We start from the raw sequence: 25,508 nt of genomic DNA on the forward strand, positions 1-25,508 counted from the left end.
TCTTCCCTCTATACTATAGCTACCTCCTATATAGCGGCGGCGATATTAAGGAGAGCGCGTTTAAAACGACTCTCGCTATAATATACTATAATAGTAGATAGTATAAACTTACCGATCTACACTCTTCGCTCTCTCTACCTTTTATACTTTAGTAGACGACCGGTTACTCTTACTTATATAGAGTTTTCCGTGCTAGAGACGCTAATCTACTAAGTATCTACCGCGGCCGTACTAACTTCTCTCTTTTTTATTTCGCGTATACCGCGCTTTAACCGATATCGTACTAGATAATCTATAGAAATACTACTACTTTTAACCTATAAGTAGGTACGTCCCGGCTCTTTTTCTAATTTTTATTATTCTCTTTCTAAGTTATCTTTATACTATATCTATCTCTAAGTCGTCGAGTTACTACTAAGATTATATTTCGTACCGATAGAGCTTTATATAAGAACGAAGTTAATAGTACTACTATTATATATATAAGCTAACTTCGTAATAGATATCCCCTCGAAGCTAACGCGCCTACTCCGAAGTATAATTACTATAGATTTATAGATTATAGCCGCGATAGGCTATCTATAGACCCTTATATAATACCTTTATATATTAGGTATCTTTAGTAGTTAAGTCGTAAATATCACTTTTATAAGCGTTATATATAGACTAGGACTAAAGGTAAAGTAGATACTTTTCCGGTGCCCTAGATATATATACCTAATTTTTACTATATTAAGTAGTATATATATAACCTACTAAAGTCTAATCCGCGGGCTTTTATAGAACTATACTAACGTACTAACTCTATACGTTATTAATAGGTAAGTATTAATATATATATTAGATATATACTCTTTACTAATTATTAGTAGTAATTTATATTAGCTTCTATATAGGCCTTATATAGAGCTATAGTGTTTAACCGTTAAGGTATAGGGTTTTGCTAAACGCGAGATATAGGAGGATTATAAGGCTACTTAGCGTTACTTCTACTAGTAAGTACTACTCTTATTAGAGGATCTTAATATATTAGCTATCTCGGTAAACCTATAGGATTATCGGAGTCTATAATATATTTATTATAAGTAATAATTTATATATATTAATAAAAATATATATATTCTATATATTCTTTAATATCAATTTTTTTTAATTATTTACTTTAGTTTAGTATTATATATAAGACTTTACTATCGATTCCTATCTTAGACTATAAATATTATAAGTTTAGAAGTATAGCTTCCTTTAACGCTATAGGAAAAAAAAAAAAGAAATAGGCTAGACTCGAAATAGTCGTTTTATAAAAAAATATTTTAAATATATATTAAGTTAGTAGAATTACTAATTAGGCTATAGTGTCTATTTATAATAGATATAGAATTAATATAGTATATATTCCCTCTTCCTTTATTATTAATATAAATATACTTTTTTCCTCCTTACTATATATAGTTATATATAGTAGTATCCCGCTCGAGGCCTATAGATAAACGGGTAGCTCCTAAGTATATATATTTATATAATCTAAAGAGACTTCTAAAGTTCCCGTATAGTAATCCTCGGATAATAACGCTAATTAGATAATATTTTTATTATTTTATCGGAACTAAGAGTATATATATAGTATTTCCCTAATCCTTTATATCTACTTTATATCTTTATCTATTTTATCTATATTACTCTCTACCTTTACTACTTTACTCTATATCTAACTTCTCTCTCTACCTTATATAGAATTTATTCTTTATTATTTATTATTACGTCGCCTTAGTATACTAGCCTAGCGAGGCTTATATAAAAGCGACCGAAGAGTAGAGATTATCGGTCTATCGGTCTATTAGCCGGTCTCCCTAGCCTCCTATAAGGTCTCCTATCCCTTCCGCTATATTTATAATACCTACTAGATTACGCCCCTAAGATAAATACGTACGTTCGATTCGGTTCTATACTCTAAGGTATTATAGGATTCTTCGAGTTTTTACTTCTACGCGCGGATAATTTTTATCTTCGGAGGCTTAAGCTATAAATAATCCTAATTAGCGTTTATTATAGTCTCTTTAGCCGGTTCTATACTTACCTAAATATAGGCCTAGTATTTATCGAAGTATTTAGTATAGGATCCGCCGATAATAGTAATAATATATAGTATAAGTAATAGCCTATATATAAGTTTATCTAATTAATCCTCGAGGTATACGATATATATATAAGTACTAGAGTCGGTATACTCGATAGTATTTAGGTTATCTAGCTCGCTATCCGTTTCGCTATCACTATCTATTTCGCTATCGCTATCTATATCACTTTTACTATCTATATCGCCTTCCTTATCACTATTACTATTATTATATAGCTTTAAGGTTAGGCTTTTAGTATTATTAGACTAGGATAGCGAGTATATATCTATAATCTACACTTTATAAGTTACGAGAGTATATTATAGTTTAATAATATAGAAGAGAATAGTACTTCTAATATACTTAGTACTAAGTTAGTTAGTAATAGATTAGTTAGTATACGTATAGAGCTCTATAGTAGAGCCCCTACTAAACGTAATCTAAAAGGATAGTAGTATTATCCTTAGCTATTTATACTTAGGACTACCCGCTATACCCCGGCGGATAGCTACCTTTTTAGTTATATTATTATCGGTATATTCTATTTCTATAACAATATAATAGTTATAGGAAAGAAGGAGGAGGTAATATTATATAGAGACGATAGAAGCTAAAGGGGAAAAGGAAGAAGAGTTAGTTTAGGTAATAGCTAAGTATTTATCTTTTCGATTTACCGCCTTATATCTCTTTTCTACCCTATACCTTACCTATCTAGGAAGTTTTAGCGTATCGCGTATAGGGGATAGTGACGCGCCTTAAGTAGGTTAGTATAGTTTAGTACTTCTTAGACTATATCTATAGAGGTCTATACCTCCTATTCTATATAAGTTTAAAAAACCGGTATAGCTCGAGTTACTTACTTTCTTTTTATACTACTCTATTATTACGCTCCCTTTTACTCTATAATATATTAGATCCTATTTCCTAACGTTCCTTCTATAATCGATACGGCTACTAAATACCGTATACTACCTTTTAAACCTCCTAATATAGTACTTATAAGACTATATATCGCGCTAGAGAACTAATATATATCGATAACCTACGATACTATAAGTTATATAGTTAAGGTATCTATACCTCTTAGGTATATACCCGATATCCTCTATATCGTTAATAGGTCCCGCGTACTTAGGTCTAAAGCCGTCCGGAAGGAGATCGAATATATAGTTTATATTCTATACCGCTACCTATATAGTAAGCCGTAGCTAAATACGCTATATATAATACGTACTAGATAGGATTTACGAGTCGTCTAGCTAGATACTACTCTATCTATTCTAGCTATATATACTCTAATTATACTAAGTATAGCGTATATCGTTATATCTCGGATCTTAGCGCTATACCTCTAAAGGTATTCCGCTCCTCTAGCTAACCTTAGGTTATATCTAACTTTAGGACTATAACGAAGATTTACTCTTACTACCGAGCTCTCTATTAGCTAATAGAGGTAAAGAGAGTACGCGGTAAAGACTCTTATAACTTATATTATAAGAACGCTAGTATTAGTCTTAAACTACCGGATATCCTAATACTTAAGTAAGACTCTATACTACGTCGGTATTTCTCTACTAACGATACCGATTCTAAATACTTTAGGAGTAATATTCGCTCTATTAATACTAGCTTAGTATTTACCTTTATAGCTTATAATCGAGATAAACGTCTTTCCGCTTAGGTATAAATAAAAAACTTATAGTCTCTTACTCTAGTAAGCTAATATCGTATCTAGGATTCCGCGTATATCTTTTAAATTAATAGGTCGCTATACTATTACTAAGGCCCTTTAGAATCTACTACCGCGTTATATATATAGCTTTACCTTACTCCTATAACTAAGGAGGCCCTAGATATTCGATTAGGCCGATATAACTCCCCGTAGTCTATAAAAATTCGGTAGATTCTCTAGCGTCTAGATTAATATATATATAACTATAACCCGTTTATCGATCTCTTTAAGCGGGCACGCGATATTCTATAGGAGTAGCCTAATATTCCCGAGTTACGGATTAACCCCTAGGTATTAGAATCTAATTATACCCTAAAAATATATTTACTAATCTTACTAATATATATAGATACGTTTAGTCCCTAACGTAGCGGGTAGGCGCCCCTATAATATACCTACTTTAACCTATAAATTTAGCGGTTTTCTACCTAATATCCCTAATAAGATAGATAAGCTAAGTTCTTATAATATTTAGCTATATCTTAGTTATACTCCTTCCTTCTATAATACTAAGTATATTTAGCGGGGTAGATAGTAACTACCGGGGCTTAATAAGCTCTAGGGTCGAGTATAGGTTTTATAGGGTTATACTCTTATATCTATCCACTACTTATATCTATTATACCTCCCTTTACACTACGTACTTTTCTAGCCGAAGTTAGGGGCCGGGTATTATTAGAAGATAGATCTAAGTAGTAATACCTAATAAGGTATCCTATATATATAAGATAATCTTATAAACTAGATATAGTCTCGCTAGTATATATATATATAGGAAGGTAAATTTAATTTATTCTACCGCGGTAAGGGACTTTAGTAATAATTCCTAATTAATTTATATATTATAATCGAGAAATAGCGACTAGATTAGAACCGACGTAATTAAAAGGAATTACGTATAGATTCCTACTCCTATATATACACTACCCTTAATATTACGAGAGCCGCTACCGGTTATCCCTATATTACTATCGATACCGGTAAGCGTATTATTCTTCCTACTACTTTTATTAGAAGTACTCGCTACTAGTAACGTAAATTCTAGGACTCGCTCTCTATTATAGGACGATACGGTAAACCGACGCTATTTTTAACTTTTATAGCTAACCTAAACTAGGATAAGATTTAAAGGGAATTATTTAAGGATATATAGTATATACCTCTCTAAGATTCCTACGCCTATCTAGATTTAGTCTCTCGCGTATTCTATATAAAGCTTAAGGAGCTAATTAAGGATATTAAGAAGGAGCGTATTTTCGGGCCCTATACTACTACTATCTATATAATCGAATATTAGAAGTATAGGTTACTCTATATCTATATATTAGTATAGCTTAAATATAATAGCCGGTTCCTTAATCCTACTATAGTTGATAAGGTAGTTAGTATAGAATTACCTAACTATACTGATCGTAGTAGTAAAAGATTATATAATATTATTATAAGTAGTATAATTTATAACCTATATAGCGAGCTAAACCTAAAGGCTTTATATATAAAGGATCTTAGCGGCCGTAGGAGGATATATTCTAAACGCTATCTAAAACCTTTATAGGAATAGATAATAATCTTAGAGGATAGATATCTAGAGTACCGCCGCCGCCTAGGTACTACTCTTACTATTAAAGACCCTCTACGTAAAGGATAGACCCTTACGCTTAAGGTAAACTAATAGATAGTACTATATAACCTATTTCTTATATATAAGTATAGTACCTATATTAATATCGAGATTTATAATATAATTAAGGCTATTTAATACCTCTATAAATATCTTTATAAAAGCTCTAATCGTACGATTATAGAGGTTAAGTTTAACGAATCGAAAGAATATATTAATAGCCGCTATATTAGTACTTCTAAGGTAGCCTAGCGTCTTTTAGAGTTTCCTATTAATCGCTTTAGATCTAGAGTTATATTATTAGTTATCTATCTAGAAAATAAGTATAGCGTTATATTTAGTAAGGAGCTTACTAATACTAAATTAGCTAAGTAGGTTAATATACGTACCTCCTCTTTACTTAAATATTTTAAATAGTACTATAATAACCCTAATACCCCTTAGTATTTATATAAGGAGTTTCTAGAATACTTCGTCTAGGCTAAATACTAATAGAAGCTACGTTAGAAAGGGTTTTAGATTAGGTATATAAACTTATTAACGTAATAAAGCGGTAATATATTCTACCTTCGTATATTATTAATAGCTACGCGCGGAGCTAAGTCCTTCCTTAACTTACGTACTATTAAGGGTATTATATACCCTACTTTTTAGGAGGCTATATATACGCGTAGTATTATTATACGGAGTGATAAATAGGTAAAAATATTTAACGATACTATATAGTTTAAGACTAGCTAGGAATTACGTATAATATTTTCCGCTACTCTTTTTTACGTACCGCTAAGTCCTACGGTAGCTCGTAATATTTAGGATCGCTTTTCTAAGTCTCTTTCCGATAATCTAATACGATAGTTAACTACGCTAGATCGCTAGTTTAGTTATCGAGAGTAAGGTTACTATTTTAATCCTCTAAATAACGATTCGTACTATTCTCTAGCTTTATACTATATTTAAAATACTCTTAATCTAAATAGGAAAATACTTACGGACTATAATCTTCTAGAGATCGGAAGGGATTAGTCCTTTCTCGATTATAATAATAGCGCTCTTAATAAGGCCTATAATTATAATACTAGCTAATAACGATAAGAGTTTAAATAATAGTATCTTAGTTTATAGGATAACCCGGAATAGCTTATATATTTCGAGGAAATTAGGGCTAAGGTTAACTCTAATCCTATAAGAGCTCGCTTTTTCCTTTATAGTCTAGGAGGATCTAAAAAAACGTTTTTATATAGTACGCTTATAGCTTACTATCACTCCTAAGGAAAGATCGTTCTATATATTACTTCTATAGGAGTCGCTACTATCCTACTCCCCGGTAGCCGTACTACTTATAAAATATTTAAAATTCCTATACTAACTATAGAGGTATCTACTTACGCGGTTTCCCGTAGTAGTAAGCTTACTAAGCTTATATAAGAAGTTTCTTTAATTATTTAGGATAAAACCCTAATATTATATTCCTACGTCTTTAATATAGTCGACGAAATACTTACCGATATCCGGTATAGTATACCTAACGCCGAATAACTATTTAGAGGAGTCCCTATACTTTTTAGTAGAGACTTCTAATAGTACCTACCTATAGTACTAGGTAGTAACCGCGCTATAATTCTTAGTATTACCCTTTAGTATACTAAAGTATAGTCGTTATTAAAAATTCTTTCCCTCTAAAGGAATATACGGCTCCGAGGCTTATCTAGTAATAATAAAACTCTAGTAGATTAGTTAAATGTAATATTATAGGACCGATCTTAATATAGAATAATTAAGATACTACCTTATATCTAATATAATATTAATATAGAGTGTTTTATTTAATAAATCTACCCTTTTACTAATCTATAACGTTTATCTCTACGAAATCCCCTTAGGATAGTAGATTTCTTTATTAGTCGCGCTATTTTAATAGCCTAAAATACTAATATTAATATATTTAATAATATATTACTAGATCGGCTACTTAGCTAAGAATAGTAGCTTCTCTCTATAGATACCTATAATATAAATACGACTAATAATATTTAATACCCTATTAAGTATCTCCGCCGCTAAAGAACGCTAAGTCTTCCGCTAGGTTACCTTCGCTTAAAGGTTAGTATACCTATTATACTTTTATAGAACTTCGATCCTCCGAATAGGCTCTATAATAGAATACGTCTTATTATTACGCGTATTCGATTATACTATTTAGAGGTTTTAATTTCTATAGGCCGATATTAGGGTAAGTATCACTTAATCCCCTAATTACTTCTACTATTAAACCTAGGAGAATTCCCTTTTACGCTTTAGCGGTAATAATTTCCTATACGACTCTTATTCTTTATAACTATTAATAAGTTATAAGAGTAATCTTTAGATTATATAGGCGTTAATCTTAGGGTTCTTATTTTTTCCTATAGATAGCTTTACGTCGCCTTCTTAAAGACTACGTTTACGTAAAACCTATAGGTTTTACTCTATCCCGAGAATAAGAAGCGTATTATATAAAACGTAGTATATCCTAAGGTCTTAGGGGGTTTCTAGAGACCTTATATAACTACTAATAATTCGAGCGTTAATAATAATACTACTAAAGCGCTTTTAAGATAGCTATCGCGTCCGTTATAGCTATCGCGTTAGCGTCGGCGCGCGGAGTAGGTTATAGATACTAAAAGACACGTACGGGTACGCGTCGAGGACGATAATAAATAATATATTCTCTTTTTTCGCTTTAAAAGGGGTATATATCTTGACCTAAGTCTTTCCTTTCGCTTTTATTCGCTCTTTATTCGCTCTTTATTCGCTCTTTATTCACTCTATCTTAACTCTATTTTTACTCTTTATTTATATTTACTTTATCGTTTACTATATATAGTATTAATTACTATTTTAGATAGTTAATCGTTATATCTTCTTTTTAGTAATCTATCTACTTCTTCGCCGGCGTTATCACTATTAATAGAGCCCCTACTATCTCCTCTACGGTTAAAACCCGTATCTAGGGTCAAACTAAGGGTTATTAGATTACTAATATCCCTAGCCTACTTTAGGATAACGATCCTACCTTCGGTGTTCTTTACTATAACCGTTACCGGTTCGACTTCTAGAAGGATATAATCACTTTCTATACGGGCTATCTCTCTATTATAATATAAGTCAATAGGCCTCCGAAGCTTACTATAAGAGCCGATTAGCTATTACCGTATATTAAAATAAAATTATTATCTTATTACCCTATAACTAATATTATTAAAGGATAATAGGTAATCCTAAGGATCTAACGTTCGACGCCTATATACTAAATATAGTTTACCTTAGTATAGTCTTTACTAAGGTTATACTTACTAATTATAATAACGCTATAAGTCGATATATCTTCTTTATTTAATTATTAGTCTATAACTAGGCTAAGGCTTTAGATAAGATAGATAAGGATACGCCTAATATTATTATATTTACTATAGTATATATTCTACTTAGTATCGGTAAGTTTAAATCTTAAAAGGTAGTTCTAGTGCTAGATCGAACTCTCTAGATCGCCGGCGATTTTATTAGATCCTATATATATCGACGCTAGATATCTCCTATAGTAGTTATTACTAAGTTAGTAAATAATAATACCTATAATACTAGCCCTAGAACTACTAGTACTCCTTAAAGTATCCTAGGTAAGCGAAAGAGGAAGGTAGCTATTCCGGTTAATAACTATAACGACGAGTGTTACGACCCTCTACTAGGAGAGTGCCTTATAGGCTAGATCCCGCCTAGTCCTATGACCTAGAACCCGTGACCTAGTAGGGGTAGCATGACCCCCCGCTAGAGACCGCACTAGGGAGACTAAGTCCTACCGGGTTAGGTAACCTAGTCCCGTGACCCGCTAAAGGTTATCTATATAGAGACTGCTAGGGGAACTTAGCTCTTTAGCGATTAGTTTATAAATATACTAGTACCCTACTATTCCTTTACTCTAGTTCTATATTACCTACTAGGACCCGCTAGTACGCCGGTCCTAATATTCTAATCGCTAAATCTTAATTAAACTAGACCGTTAGAATACGTAATATCGATAACTCGACGTACGAGCGACCGCCTAAGGGGAATCTTAGCCCCGATCGCGGAAACGAACGACGTCCCGGGACCCCTATAACCCCTACTAGAAGAGGTAGAGATATAGGGAGTCGACGATAACCTTTAGGGAGGAAACCCGCCGGATCCGATAACCCTAACCGAGGTAGATAAGAAGGCGGAACTCTAAGAGTTAGAGACCCTTAAAAGACGTCTAACTCTAGTAAAGGAGAAAAATAGGATCCGCGCGAAGCTATAGGACGAAGAAGAAAACGTAGTAATCCTATAGGCGAGAATATAAGGATCTAGGATCCGTTAGGGTTCGCTAAGTAGTACTACTAGCTAAACTACCTACTAACTACCTAATACTACCCGTACGAACTTAACTATATCGTAAGGAAGTGCCGGAGGCTACCTATCCTATTAGAAGGAAGCGAGGGAACTACGTATACCTTATAATATAATAACGTATAAAGCCGAGAGTTCGGGTAAATATAATCTCTTTAAGTCGAACTAAGAAGCCTTCTAGAATAGATACCCCGATTAGTTCGCTAGCGATATATATAAGATAGACTAAGTAACTAAGTTCCTAGCGCTAAAGGTTAATATAATATAGATAGAATACCGTAGGAATAACCTAGGTACGATATTTACCTAGTCGGTCTTCGAAATATAGGCGCTCGCTTAGATTACCGACCCTATTAAGATATAGCGAGAAGCTAAATATAACTAGTAGTAGATAATATAAGCTAAATATTAGGATATATACTAATACGCCTTAAAGCTTACCGGACTCTATAACTACCTAAAAGATACGCCGACTAAATAAATAAGAATCGACTATTTAGAGACGGGTATCGTTAAGGAGATACGAGATAAAGTAAAAAGGTTTATAGCCCCTACTATAGATTAATAGGATAACTAGGTAGCCTTCTATAACTAAATTAAGAAAGTAATACTAGGTAGGATATTATATCTTAGGGAGACTAGGAAGATAGCGCTAAGAAATACTATAGACTTATAAGGATCTAATAGAAGACCCTTTAAGGGAAATAGCGCCTTCCCTATATAATAAGCTACGACTACTATAGAAGGTAGAAAAGCTACTATAGAGTCTAAACGAGATTAGAGCGGAGATAGTAAATTCTATAACTTCTATAGTAAGCCGGGCTACTATACGAAGGACTACCGTAAGAAAGCTATAGTAAACGCTATAGCCGTAGAAGAGTTAAAAAAATAGATAACCCTATACTATAGACTTCTATAGTATTAAGGATAGTTCTTTTTAGAGAATATAAGGGAGTATACTAAGTACTTATCTATAATATATTAATATTAGATATTAAGACTAAAGCCCTAACGGGAGTAGCTAAGACGCTAATAGATAGTAGCGTAATCTAGAGCTTTATAAGCTAGAAATAGGTAAAAGAGAACCTAGAAGAGATATATATAATAAGTACCCGCTTAGTAGAAGCTATAGATAGGCGTAAGATCTCTTTATATAGAAGCTAAGAAGTATAGCTTAGTCTAATAGACCGGAATAGAACCTATAGAGTTATTAAGATAACCTATAAAGCCGTAGATATAATAATCTATAATATAATCCTAGGAATAGATTAGCTTAGACTAGTAAATCCGGATATTAACTAAGTAACTAGTAAGTAGGTATATAGAAATATAGCCCCGCTAGAGGTTAAAACCCTCCCGCTAAAAGACTTCGAGGAAAAAGTAAGACTATAAAGTATACTCGGAGAGCTATACTTAGACGTCGATAAGGTTACTAGGGAGTTTATAGTAATACTAAGGGTAATATAAAGCTCGGATAGGACCCCTTATCCGGTATAACCCCTAACTAAACTCCTACTAGAATACTAAAATCTAGCTATCGTAGCGAGTAAAGAAGGTACTATAGCCCTTCTAACCTATATAGAGTATAATTATATAATTAAGCTAATACTAGGTAAGATACCCCCTTAGAGGCTAGTATATATACTATCCGCTAAGAAGTTAGAAGTCCTCCGCTAGTATATTAAGGAGAACCTTAAAAAAGGCTAGATCTAATACTTAAAGAGTTAATCGGGTATACCTATCCTCTTTATACCGAAGAAAGATAGTAAGCTTAGACTCTATATAGACTATAGAGGGTTAAACGCGATCACTATTAAGAACTACTACCCTCTACTACTAATTAATAAGTCCTTAATAAGATTATTAAGAGTATAGATCTATACTAAATTAGATCTACGAGATACCTACTATAGGATCTATATAAAATAAGGAGATAAGTAGAAAATAGCGTTTAGATACCGCTATAAATATTTTAAATATACGGTAATACTATTTAGACTCGTAAATACTCCTACTACCTTCTAAGCGTACGTTAATAGAGCCTTAATAGGACTTATTAACGTCTACCTAGTAGTATATCTTAATAATATACTAATCTTCTCGAAGGATAAGAAGATCTATATATATTACGTCCGAGAAGTACTAGAACGCCTAATTAAGTAGAGGTTATTTATTAAACCTAATAAGTATACGTTCTATATAGAGAGGGTCGACTTTTTAGGCTTTATCGTCTCCCGCTATAGAGTTACTATAGACCCTACCTAAGTAGAAACGATAAGCTAGTAGCTAGAGCCGACCTATATCTTTAATATATAATAGTTCGTAGGCTTCGCTAACTTCTACCGATATTTTATTAGGAAATAGTCGATAATTAGCGCCCCCTTAATAATCTAATTAAGGGGCTAGATATATAAAAGAAAGGAAGAAATAAGCGCTAAGAAAGGTTTATCTTTATAGAAGAAGCGCGAGAAGCTTTTAAAAGGACTAAGACCGCTTTCTAGACTACGCCGATACTTATATACTTCGACGCTACGTTAAAAACTATAATAGAAACGGATACGTTAGGAGCCGCTATCTACGTAATTATATTATAGCTTTATAAAGATAGATACTAGTACCCTATCGCCTTTTACTCCTAAAAGATACTAGTAGTAGAGAGAAATTATTAGATCGGCGACTAAGAAATACTAGTAATCTTTATAGGGTTTAAAGAATAGCGTTACTTCCTTAAAGGAAATAAGTACCTAATCGTAGTAATAATAGATTACGCTAATCTCGTCTAATTTATAACGACTAAGGAGTTTATAAGACGCTAGGTATACTAGATAGAATATCTCGTAGATTTTAACTTTATTATTATATTCCGCTTAGGGAAAACGAACCCTATAGATACCTTTAGTAGACGACCCGACTATATAGTAGATAAGCTACTAGACGCTACGAGTCGTAATATCTTTATATAGAGACTTAAGGAGACTATTAGTAAAGGTACTAGTTACTAAAGGGATTTACGGGATACGATATACTTAGGCGCTATAATAACTATAGTACACGTAAAGATCCCTACTAAGCCCGCGACGAATAGACTACCGAGTTAAAAGAAGGTACGCGAAGTAGCTAAAGGAGAAACCGTATATACCTACGAGCCGTTAGAAACTATAGTAGAACTTATACTTAAGATATAGGCGAAGAATAAGTTCTATAGGAATACGCTTAGAAAGGTACGGGAAACTAGCGACTTTAAATAACCCCCGAAGATACGATAGAGCGTAAGGAGCTAGGATAGACTACTAAGATATAATAACTATATCTATATTCCCGAAGGCGAACCCGTAATCTACTAGGAAATTATAAAGATCTACTATAACGATCTATAGGTAGGCTATTATATAAGGAAAAGAACGCTATAAGCTATTAGACGTAAATACTAATAGAAAACCCTTATTAAGGATATATAGGACTACGTCCTTATATACTAGATTTATTAGTCTAATACTATTAAACGCTATAAGCTATATAGACTACTCGAACTACTACTAGTATTAGAGAGACTAGGCTAGTAAATAAGCGTAGACTTTATTATAGGCCTACTACCCTTAAAATAAGAGGGGAAGGCCTATAACGTAATTATAGTTATAATCGATCTATTTTTAAAATATTCCCTCTATATTTCCTATACTAAGGACGTAGACTCGCTAAAACTTATAACCTTATTTTACGAAAAGGTTATACCCCTATAGGGAATACTAGAAAACCTCGTTAGTAATAGAGGTACTATCTTTATATTAAAATTCTAGAGCTATTTCTACTACCTTCTTACTATAAGATATAGGCTATTAATAGCCTATTACCTATAAACCGACGGGTAGATAGAGAGATAAAACTAGAATATTAAGTATTACCTACGTAATATAGTAAGCTAGTATTAGAACGACTAAATAAGATAAATCTCTCTTATATAGATTATCTATAATACTACTACCTATAGCGTACTAAAAATATCCCCGGCCGAAGTATTACTAGGATTCTAACTAGAACTAAGAACGTTAGTACTAAATAGGAAGATAGAAACCTACGACGACGCTAAAAGCCGCGTAAAGGAAATACTAAAGATATAAGAAATACTAAAGAAGCGCCTAGAAGAGTCGAAAACTATAATAAAGTAAGCCTACGATAGGAAATATATAGAGAAGTCTTTTATAATTAGATAATAGATTATACTAAGAAATAAGTATATTAACTTAGGACGACCGTATAAAAAGCTAGATAACCGCTATATAAGACCCTTCGCGATAATAGGTATAGTAGGATAATAGATATACTAACTAATCCTTATACTAAGATACCGTAAGATCTACCCTATATAATATACTTTAATATTAGAGCTATACTATAGAGATCCGCTAAAAGCTTAAGAGCGGCCCGATTCTATACTAGTAGATAACTAACCTAAATAAGAGATTGAGGAGATCCTTACCGATAACCGTAAGGGCGTAGAATACCTTATTAAATAGAGAGGATATAGGTATAAGGAAAATACTTAGGAGCCGAGAGAAAACGTAGAAGATATACTAATATTCGAGAGCTATTATAATAAAAAGAAAGAACGGCTAGAGTGTATAATACGCTAAGGAAGATCTATAAAGAAGAAGTTAATATAACCTAGAATCTACTACTAGATACGTTCCGGGAAGGTTAGAAGGACTAGAGTAGGCTTAAGAACGCTAAACCTAATAGCTAACTACCGAATAGACCCCTAGAAAATAACTAGCTACGTTAATATACGCTATAGATAGATTAGGGGAGGATCTAGAATACTAGTAAAGATAAGGAGCGGATAAAAAATATCTTAAAGAGACTATAGATATATAATAAGGATATATAGGAGTTTATCGCCGAAAAATAAGACGAAAAGTAATATAGCTAACACTCTCTAAGGGTATAACGTAATAACTACCTATACTAGATAAGTAACCTCTAAGATACGCCTATATTCTTACCGCTATATATATAACCTAGCCTAAGGAGACGCCCGAAGCTAACTTATAACCCGACTTATTAATAAAACCTATATCGAAAGAGGCGGAGGGGGTAGAGAAGGTAGAGAGGGCGTAACGCGAGAAGGACTAAAAGGCGTAACTATACCTATATAGATATCTCGAGTTAAAGTATTCCGCGTACCTTAAAACCCCTATATAATCGTAAGGAACGATATATTCTACGTAGGGGTAGTATAGGGCGCTAAGATATAAGTATTAGCTTAAGCGTCGAGCCTAGAATCGACTTAAGGAATATTAATAACCGCTAATATAAACGGAGGTCTATACTTACTATTATATAAGACTACCGCTTCCTCGTATAATAGTTATACCGGGGAGTATTAACGTTAATCCCGCTAGGCGGAGGGATATATATATACCCCGGGTTATATCTAAGACGGTCTATATAACGCCGATACTACGCACTTATAGGGTTAGTAGGGGAGACGACGGCCGGAGGGGCGTAATTATTAATAGAGGTATACGTCGTACTCGCGACTAGAGGAAAGGGAGCTACTATAATAAGTCGAAATAACCTATAGTAAGAAAAGCGAGACGACGAAAAGCTATAAGAAGAAAAGTAAAGTGACGAAAAGCTATAAGAAGAAAAAGCGAAAAGACGAGGAAGTATAGAAAGAAGAAAGCTATAACTCGAAGAGAGATAAGTGAAAAATATATAAAGAACTTAGATTATACGCGATAAAGAGAGATAACGCTTAAAGCTCCGAGTCTATCTATACCTTCCACTATAAAGATAAATTACCCTCTTTTAGATAGCTAGATATATATACTATTTTCGAACCCTCCCTATCTCGACTATAAGAGACCCTCGACCCCCGACCCTTAGCTACGAGGACGTAGCTCTTTAAGGAGGGGGAAAATGTTACGACCCTCTACTAGGAGAGTGCCTTATAGGCTAGATCCCGCCTAGTCCTATGACCTAGAACCCGTGACCTAGTAGGGGTAGTATAACCCCCCCGCTAGAGACCGCACTAAGGAGACTAAGTCCTACCGGGTTAGGTGACCTAGTCCTATAACCCGCTAAAGGTCATCTATATAGAGACTACTAGGGGAACTTAGCTCTTTAGCGATTAGTTTATAAATATACTAGCACCCTACTATTCCTTCACTCTAGTTCTATATTACCTACTAGGACCCGCTAGCACGCCGGTCCTAATAACGAGAGCGTACCTAGTACTATCTTAGGGATATAACCTTCGACTACTTAAGCTCCCTCTACTAATAGTATAGGCCTAACCGGTAAGTATATTTCCTTATCCCCTATCTTAGTTCCTAACGTATCTCCGTCTATACCGGTTAATACATCTATTATATATATACGCGTTAGCTCCTACTCGGACTATAAGTTATCCGATACTAAATCTATATCTACGGATAAGTCGGATACTTCTTCCTCTAATAAGTCGGATACCTCTTCCTCTAATAAGTCGGATACCTCTTCCTCTAATAAGTCGGATACTTCTTCCTCTAATTAGTCGGATAACTTAATATCTAAGTCGGGTTCTAAAGCTACGCGTAAGGCTTCTTCTCGCGGTAGAGGGGGTGATCCCCGTAAGGCTTTTAAATCCGACTATAATACTAATAATTCTATAGATAACGTAGAGTAAGATAATAGTGCGAGGAAGCGTAATAAGTGTAAGTGATAGGCGTACTTATTAGTTTAGTTAACGGTAATATATAGGTTTATAAGATATAGAGATAGGTATTCTAAATATATTACTTCGATACGTAGATAACTGGCTACGTTAATATACGTTTTGTATAACTAGGCTTAGGTGACTAGGAAAATATAGGGCCTCTCCTTTTTTGTTGATAGAGCGACATTTCGCTCTTAAGGAAATGGGGTGCGGGACATTACTTTTACTAGAGCTTGATTCATGCGGCACTCTATGTTTCTCTATTCTATTATGACTTATGTGTTTAAGCTATAAAGCATCGTGAAAAGATAAGAGGACGCCCGTGGGCGGCCGAAAATCTTGTATCTTATGAAATGCGGATAGCTATACTTCCTAACTCTCTCACCATTGTATCGTTTGGCGGAAATTCCACACACCGCATACCCAATTACCACTGAATGATGGTTCATCAAGTCCTCCGACCTACGTGGATTATATAAAAAGTCCCCAAACAAAAGCCCCGAGGATCATATGAGCAAATGGCTGTTCCTACATTTGTATATACATCGCATACATGCACAGATGCTGGGATAGAAACCAGCCAACCAAACCCTAGGCTAGAAATCCAAACCAGCTGGAAAATGAGATCGCTGTTTACTTGCACCGGGCAAAGAGTAGGAAGTAAACTAAAATGGTGTGAAAATCAAGGCAAGACCGCCCCCATATTCGCCGCGAAACGCCGTGCCATGCATTGGGTACAAAAATCGCGCATAAGCTGGAGGGAGTAGTCGCTAGAGGGGGAATCAGGCAAAGGAAAAGTTGACAAATGAGATGTGAGGCATGAGAGATGGGAAAATTCAGGACATAACAAAGGAAATCTTGGACAAAAGAGACCCCCGCAACCAGCCGCCGTCTTTCCTTGTGAAGACGAGCAAATTCGAAAGTTGTCATGGCATGGATATGATAGATGCAACCAAAAAAAAGCAGACCATAAAACAATGCGGATGTGATATCTTCGCACGTAAACACAAGGAAATGAGAAAACCAAAAATCAAACCCCGGGAAATGAGAACAGAGACCTTTTCATGCTCTGCCCTTTGGAAAAACAAAACAAGAGAATCACAAATGTTGGTTGGATCCTTTGCCCGGTGCTTGCACCGGCAAAGTGTTGTGGATGGTGTGATGATTAGTCCCCGTAGACCCTGCTACTGGGAATCAGACTAGTTATACAATACAAAGGGGGAACTTTGGTCCCCGATTGTAATCTGTGCTGGATTGGATGAGAATTGCGGGCAATTGTGTCAAAAATCAACCGTTGACCATATCGTCCAAAGCCATCTTGCGCCGTTTGATTGGTCTGCTGTCGTGACCTTCGGCTTCGGTGGTAGGTGGCTCAGCCCTCGGCATAGAAGGTGAGCTGCCCAAGGTTGCTTGGATGGGGGATGGCAGTTCTACTGGCCCGAGATGGCGAGGGATGGGGTCCATAGTCGCACTTGTTATGGAGGAAGAACGTTGATGAGGGACGGAATAGTGAAAGGCAGGACCTGCAGATCTGTGAAAGGGTATGGCGCGAGGGTCATGGTGCGTCTCTTCTCGACCTGGAAGAGTCCAATTTGTTGGGTAGGGGTCACTCAGGCGATGGACGTGATGGTGAGGAGGCGGTGGTCCAGCAGTGGCCTGGTGGATTGGGGGGAGGCGGACTGGGGATTCGATATTGTATGGATCCCGAGGTGACAGCGATACTCGTGGGTCGCTTATTGGCGGACGAATAGGATTGTTGGGTGTTTCGGAGTATGGTAGAAAGGGAGTCCCGGCGGGTGGTAGCTGGTGCTGGGGAGGCGATGTTGGCGGAGGTAATGCTGGAACACCGTATGTTGGGAACCGCCGCTCCATGCCAGACATGGAATTAGGTTTTAGCACTGGATTGAAACCACCTGCCATTGGCATGTAGGCTGGAGGCATGTGTGGATGTGTCGGCACCGAGTATGATGGCGGTCCAGATGAAGAGAATGGCCGTCGACCCACACCCGCCGGCATCGTGGGGGAGGGATCCATTGGTCGCGTCAGAGGAAATACCGAAGCGGACCACCGATGTGGCGTTCGTACTCCTGAGTTTACATCGCCTAATCCCTGTAGATCCGTCATGGGTCGTAGTTCTCGTGAGGACGTGGCGCGATGCATGATGGTCCGGCGCGGGGCCATGGTTGGTTGGGTTTCTGCTGGAATAGTCGGATTATCCAAATGTGTGGTATAGGACCTGAGAGATGAATCTTCTGCTTTCAATGGGGGCCGTCCTCGCTTCTTGTGGGTGACATCGACACATGTTGACTTTTGTTTGCTGTCGGTTAGTGATAGTCCCCGGATTTAGGGGAATGGTCCAAAACTCACAGCTTTCCCGGCAAGCACGCATCTTCGACACGGACGGGCCGGATCGCATCCAAGATGCTTTTTCTTGCAGTTGACACAGGCCGAGGCTACATGGGCTTTCGTACGTCGCGTTGACTTTTGTGCCAGCGAGCGACCTGCTGGCGGATGAGTTGGGTCCAGTGCTGAGAGTGGATATGGTGCTCCTGGTAGTTGCCGTGGAGATGCCGCATATAGAGGTCCCTGTTCGTTATATCCCAATCGTGGCAGTGGCTCATTGCCCGGTACTTGCGACAGCTCCAAGGCAGATACGGGTACAGCAGACCGCTCAGCCGTGACTACGGGAGAGGGACGTCCTCGAGGCTTGGGCTCTGCGGATGATTCCAAGGGCTCCGCCGTAGAAGATCCAGACATAGATTGACGGGGGATAGGAGCCCGGGGGCTACACGCTCGAGCATTGGGAGACCAAGATCGATTCAACGGCAGCCGCTCTGGGCCCGAGTTGAACCGGGGCTGTCCGAACTGGGAGGTAGTGAGGCTCGGGGGGTGAAGCACGAGTGATTGCATCGGGCGTCGGGCAGGAACTGGAAAGGGCCCACGGGGCAAATGCTTTTGTTTTTTATGGTTTTTTCTTTTTCTTCCCCTCTTCTGCTTCTCTCCCCAGACTGATATGCGAACTCACAAGCAGGGGCCACTGGCTTTGGATCCTGTACTTCGAAGCAGCATATCTGACGAATAAAATGCCTAAGGAGGGGAAGGGAAGAAACTGCAGCGGTGTAGGGGAAGGGAGAAAAAAAAGGATATCAATATACGATCATCCAGGCCTCCCAGGCTGTCCGAGGACCCAACCGAGCTTATAATCAGTGGTGGAGAGATCCGCTATTGGAGGAGTCAGAAAATAGACTGCATCGATCAGCGGGAGATTTCCAGATCATGACAGCAGGGCACAGGGTTACTCATAGCCGCGCAGGTCTTCCCACCCCAGGGCGACTTATTGCATGGCGGTCGATCATCGAGCTAGGATCAAGGTGCAGGGAAATGTCAAAGCCCCTCCCCCCCCACGCCTTACCTCTCTGTGTCTCGATCACACGTCCCACGTTCCCAAATCGAGGGATTGTGCACAGAGGAAACGGTGAGCTAGACCGAGAATAAGATGCATCTCCTCCCAAAAGGAGTAGGAATAGATACACAACAGGGGATTGCTCCCCCCCCCCTCTACGGAGTAGATAGGACCAAGGCGTTCGATAGTCCTGAGTATCTTAAGAAAGAGATAGTGGTCAGTGCAGACGCTAGTAGCTGATAGACTTGATCTTCGTCATGGTAGATCATTGGGGGGGGGTTAACCCCCCTCTCTTGGATAAATGCACGCTTTTTATTCTTTTCTCCATATTATTTGAGAGAAATGGGGATCACCCTTTTCTCTTTATTATTAGACCATTCCCAGGTGGCTTGCATTAGACAGAGAGTGCTGTCAGTGACCGGAGACTCCAGGTACTCCGTCGCAGAAAGGAAGGGGATCGGATTCCGTTTCTCCGTAGGAGTGAAAGGAGACTTCTTTTGCTCTCTTTTTTCTTTTCTTTTCTTTTTTCTCTTTCCCTTTTTTTTCCCGATTTCATCAAGTTTCCTCGGAGAGGGGCTGTATGCCAATCAGGGCCGGAGAAGCAAGGTGGAAAGATTGACGGATCGACGTCGGCGCCCGCAGCCATTGCCAATAGTCGAGCCCGGCGTGGACTATGTGCATTCCGGGTACTTTATGACTCTATTACTTGATTACTTGGTTACTCCGTTCCCTTTTTACTTTATTGCTTGATTGCTTGATTACTTTATTGCTTTATTGCTTTATTGCTTTATTGCTTTATTGCTTTATTGCTTTAGTACCGTCTTGCTTTCCTGCTAATTGTGTGCAAAATATGAAATATGGAGTATTGCGGGTTATACTACATGTCCTCCGTACTCCGTATGTACTGCGTCGAGGAAACGTTGTATCGACCTGGGACCTAGATCCCTCAGTAGTAACCGCAACGGAACAGGGTTGCAATCGCCATTAATAGCGATATACGCGGCTGACGCTTCCTCGGACTTCCCCTATTGCTACAGGCCGTGTAGGCCCAAATGGCCAAAAAATAGGAATCTGAATAATGCGACCAACTATAGGACCGAATTATCCGGCACTTGCAAACCCTTGGACCCTTGGCCAACGGAAATGCCGTTATTCTCCGGGATCATTGTACCTTCTTTTTATACTCCGTCTAGGGGGTTACGGTTACAAGAGATCATGGGAAGGTCTCACAGGGTCGGACCAACTGCAGGCACCATCATCCCCCTTTTCCTGCGTTTTTCCTCCTGATTTGGGGGAATTTGGGGGCCCATTTCTGGAAATGCGTTGCGGCACCCGTGTGATACCGAGTCTCGCAGTAATCAGGAACCTGTCATACCCTGCTTTGTTCTCCATGTTACTGTTGGACTCGGACCTTTTTCACTGGGCTGAAGGAACCTTGAAAGAGAAAGGGTCAAAGGAGAGAAACCTCTGAAACTGAGGAATCCTTCCCTACTTTATTTTCCGGGGACCCCGACCGCGATGTGGCTGCAGCCTTCGGCGCCGGGGGCGATCACATTGCCCTTTACCGCTGCGCGTGCGCATTGTTGATCCCCGTCATCCCTGGCGTGTTGCAGGATTCCAGAGCGATCTCACGTCATGAGAATTGGGATGTGTTCACCGTTGGGGACAAAGGCGAGACGCCGTACTCCCTATCTCTCACGACTCCGTACGGAGTACTCCGTACTCCGTACATACCGTGGAAGTCCACACCAAATGTCCAGGGGGGACATCCCATGTACGGGAGTACACTCCGTACTCGGTAGATAGCTCGGTATATTCCAACATGTCCGTACTCCGTCCGAGTATCCCACTCGATAATCCCCATTCGACATCAACTCGGCATGATCCGATGGGAAAAAAGGGGTGTGGAACATGCGGCACGCGGAGCAGCAAGGGGTCTGTCACCCCCGTTCATGCAGGATTAAATAGTCTGGACAATCGACGTGTCTGGTTGGTTGTTTTCGGAATCCTTCGGCTGCCAATCATAATCCATCGTCCTTCCCTATTATTCGTGTCCAAAGACCAACGGCACAGGGTATACTCCTACCGCTCCGGGCATAGTGTCGCCTAGTTCTTCCCCCCCCAAAAAAAGGTCCGACTTTATGAAAGTGGAGTGTGGAGAGAGAGGATTGGATGCTTCGAACTGATCAGATCAAAAATCGCCGGATCTTCGCTAATAGTTCCGGTTCACACGGAGATTATTCGGGACTATCCTTGGAAATTCTCCTAGTGCCAACGTCGAAACCCTACGATATAAGAATAATTATGGCCTGTTCGCCCAGAGCTTTACACGCTCGGCACTTTGCTGCGAACCGGTACTTTTGACCGAACATCTGCCAACGGTGACTAGGGGATGCCCGATTCCGCTAGGGCGTGATTGGGCCGTTATCACATCCTGGATCAGGGTACGGAGTAACTCCGTACAAGGTTGAGCTAGGGTTTAAACGTGACGACTTCGTGCATGGTCAGGTTCCAATGTTGATCATGGCCTCCTTTGCAATCGGTCTTCGTATAGGAGTCCAAGGCTACACGACTTCTTCCCATGTGGTGAGCTAGGCGGTTCCAGAATCTCGGATTCGGAATAAGACAGAGCGATAATGTAAAGTCTCCGAACACAAATTGTGGTATCTCTGCAATATAGACATATATATTCTACAGTTTTCATCTAGAACATCCCTTCAGCGTTTCCTCGATGGCCGAGCATTCTTATCGCGACGCTGTTGTTGCTGCTTGCGTGCCTTACGAATGTCCTCCGTAGACCGAAGCTCGCTCTTGCCGCCGTATGCCGCACCACCCAGCTTCTCATGCTGGCGTTCACGTGCTGCCTCGTTCTTCTTCTTCATCCGGTCGTAGTCGCGGCGCAGAGGATCCGCCTGTTTAGGCGCCCGGTCTTGAGTGTGGCGGAATCGTCCACTGGCCATGCGCGAGTTGACGTTGTTCATGGCAGGAGTCTCGGCCTCGCCAACACGAGGCATCCGCTCCACGCGCTTGCCCTTCTTCCAAGCCTGGAAGCGACCGCTGCGGAAACTGGCGGCGATCTTGGCACCACTCTCACCGCGTACAAGTCGGCTGCCCTTGGAGCCGTCCTCGTCGTTCTGGCGCGCAACGTATTTCTTGTGTCGCTTGTCCCAACGCATAACGGACCGTGCTTCGCCGAAGCCACGCTTGCCTTCATCGCCGTTGAGATCCATGGTCGCGCTGCGGGAGTCGCTGGCGAAGTTCGAGTTGGTGCCGGAGTGCACACCGTAGGCTTTGTCCTCGGCCATGTCGGTGTGCTGAGGTGTGTAGCCCATGAAATAGTCGGGGTTCTGGAATGCTGCAGCTGCATCTTTCTTTTCTCCTTGCTTGGATTTGCTTGCGTTGTAGGAAGAGAAGGTAACCTCGAGCTCATCGTCGGATGCCTCTGACATGTTCTCCCCAACTTGCTCGGGAATATCCTCGTCTTCTTCGTTGTAACCGTCCTCGGCGGTAGCGGGCATACCAAGTGCCAATGCCTCGGCCTCTGCTTTAGCATCCGCCCGTTTTCTCTTGTTCTCGACACTGGTGCGGAGTCGTCGAATGGTGTCAACGGCCTCATTATCCGCCACTTTGCCGCCTCGTCGGTTGTTTGCCTCGAAGATTGTCTCTTGTGGCCGGTAGCCACCAATGCGAGCGAGCATACTCTCTCGCTCAACTTCTCTCTCACTAGCTGCGTCGTTGAAGAGCGGGTGAATCTCAGCCCAGTGATTAGAAGAAACGACCTCCTTTGACCGTTTTGCACTTTCGGCAGAGGCCGAATTGCGGGTGCGGAGGTAAAGCTTCTCTCCCTTTTGGGAGACTTGCTTTTGTCCGAGGATATCTACATCATCGTCAAGAACCTTCTGCACCCATTCACAGGCGCGAGAAATGGGTTCTCTTGCCAAGGTGCCCACAACAACATCCTCCGCAAAGTTGAGTTCAGTGCCATATTGGCGACCGAGAACCAGCCTGCGTCCCAAAAACAGCTGAAGGTCCAAGAGATAAGGTGCGTCCTTGTCGCGGACAAGACTGTAACTCCAACCCTTTTGGCCAGCACGAGCAGTACGACCAACGCGGTGAATGAAAATCTTGGGCTGTGAGGGGAAATCGTAGTTGATGACATTGGCAAGAACAGGAATATCGATACCTCTGGCGGCCACATCGGTGACAACCAGGATGTTGGAGATACCGGATCGGAAGTTTTGAACGTGTTGATTACGAGCGGTCTGATCCAGGGAACCGTAAGCATAAGAGGTGGCAAAGCCTGCCTCGACGAGGAGTGAATAAAGGTAATCGACGTGGTGCTTGGTTGCAGCAAAAACGATTGTTGAGTGCTTGGTAGGGGATTCCTTGAAACCGCTTGGGAGGCGGACATCCGATCTCTTGCGTTTCCTCATGGGATTCTCGGCTTCTTGGCGTAGTCTTGCGCCGATATCTGTCTCGCCAGTGGGCATCTTGATAATGTCGTGCAAAATATGTAAGAGAGCACCCTCTTTGTCTGATGACTTGACAGCAAAGAAAGCATTCTGTAGGTCGGGTGAGACCTTGTTTTCCGTATCCAGACGAATCAAACTGGGCTCCTGTAGACCAGCGCGTGCAAATTCAACGAGCGACTTGGGCAATGTAGCGGAAAAGAGAAGAGTCTGGCGAGTTGAAGGAAGGCCGTGCAAAATCTCGGTCAACTGTGCGGCGAAACCCATCTCAAACAGTCGATCGGCCTCATCGAAAACAACATACTTAATGCTAGAGAGATCCATGTCCATCTCAACCTTCAAGTGTAGGAATCGACCGGGTGTTGCGATAACGATATCAGGGTTGTTCGCCATCATGCCGAACTGGTCTTCCAAACTATCACCACCAATCAAAAGTACTGTTGTCAGGTTTGTTCCTTTGCCCATCTCCTTGACGACCTTCATAGTTTGCAAAGCCAATTCACGCGATGGAGACATGATAAGAGCACGTGCGCCGAATGTGGTGCTGTGGCTCTTCAACTTCTCGATCATAGGAATAACGAACGACGCAGTCTTTCCGGAACCAGTTCGAGCCATACCAACCACATCCTTGTCATCCATGATCACAGGAATGGTCTTTCGCTGAATCGGAGTAGGTACGGAAAAGCCTTTGCGAGTGATGGCTTTCAGCAGGGTCGCGCTGAGACCCATTGCCTGGAAGCCACCTCCCTTCTTCACGGTGCGGCCCTTGAGATTTGCACCCTTTCGATTGGCAGATGCCTGGTGGTTCGCAATGAACGCTGCATCACCGTCATCTTCGCCTAAAAAGTCAAGGTCTGCGCTGGTATCGGGCTTCTGGGTTTTCTTCTTGGGGGGCTTTGCGCAATCATCGGAATCGCTGTCGTGTTCGAAGAGGGCGCTTGTGATATCGAACTCATTCTCCGACTCTGCGGGAGATGCAGCACGGCGAGGCATTTTTGCTGTATGCTGTGAAGCCTCGACTGATATGGAAATGCGGTGATAAGCGTGAACTCGTTCGGCTCGCCAATG

General features: G+C 39.7%; 2 protein-coding genes across 2 annotated transcripts; both read right to left on the bottom strand.

Annotated features, from left to right (window-relative positions):
* Window positions 1-17,855: 17,855 nt before the first annotated feature.
* Window positions 17,856-19,325, bottom strand: sclB (uncharacterized protein; the record flags this gene model as incomplete). The annotated part of the gene is made up of 2 exons (XM_057176047.1): window positions 17,856-18,875; window positions 18,936-19,325. 2 exons carry the CDS (start codon window positions 19,323-19,325, stop codon window positions 17,856-17,858), a joined length of 1,410 nt encoding a protein of 469 aa, XP_057033094.1.
* Window positions 19,326-22,688: 3,363 nt separating this feature from the next.
* Window positions 22,689-25,433, bottom strand: N7457_005003 (ATP-dependent RNA helicase DBP10; the record flags this gene model as incomplete). The annotated part of the gene is made up of 1 exon (XM_057176048.1): window positions 22,689-25,433. One exon carries the CDS (start codon window positions 25,431-25,433, stop codon window positions 22,689-22,691), a length of 2,745 nt encoding a protein of 914 aa, XP_057033095.1.
* Between the last annotated feature and the right edge of the window lie 75 nt (window positions 25,434-25,508).

This window comes from Penicillium paradoxum (genome assembly GCF_028828445.1).
Source record: "Penicillium paradoxum strain IBT 22861 chromosome Unknown utg000004l_segment0_segment0, whole genome shotgun sequence".
In the NCBI taxonomy this organism is placed as follows: Eukaryota; Fungi; Ascomycota; class Eurotiomycetes; order Eurotiales; family Aspergillaceae; genus Penicillium; species Penicillium paradoxum.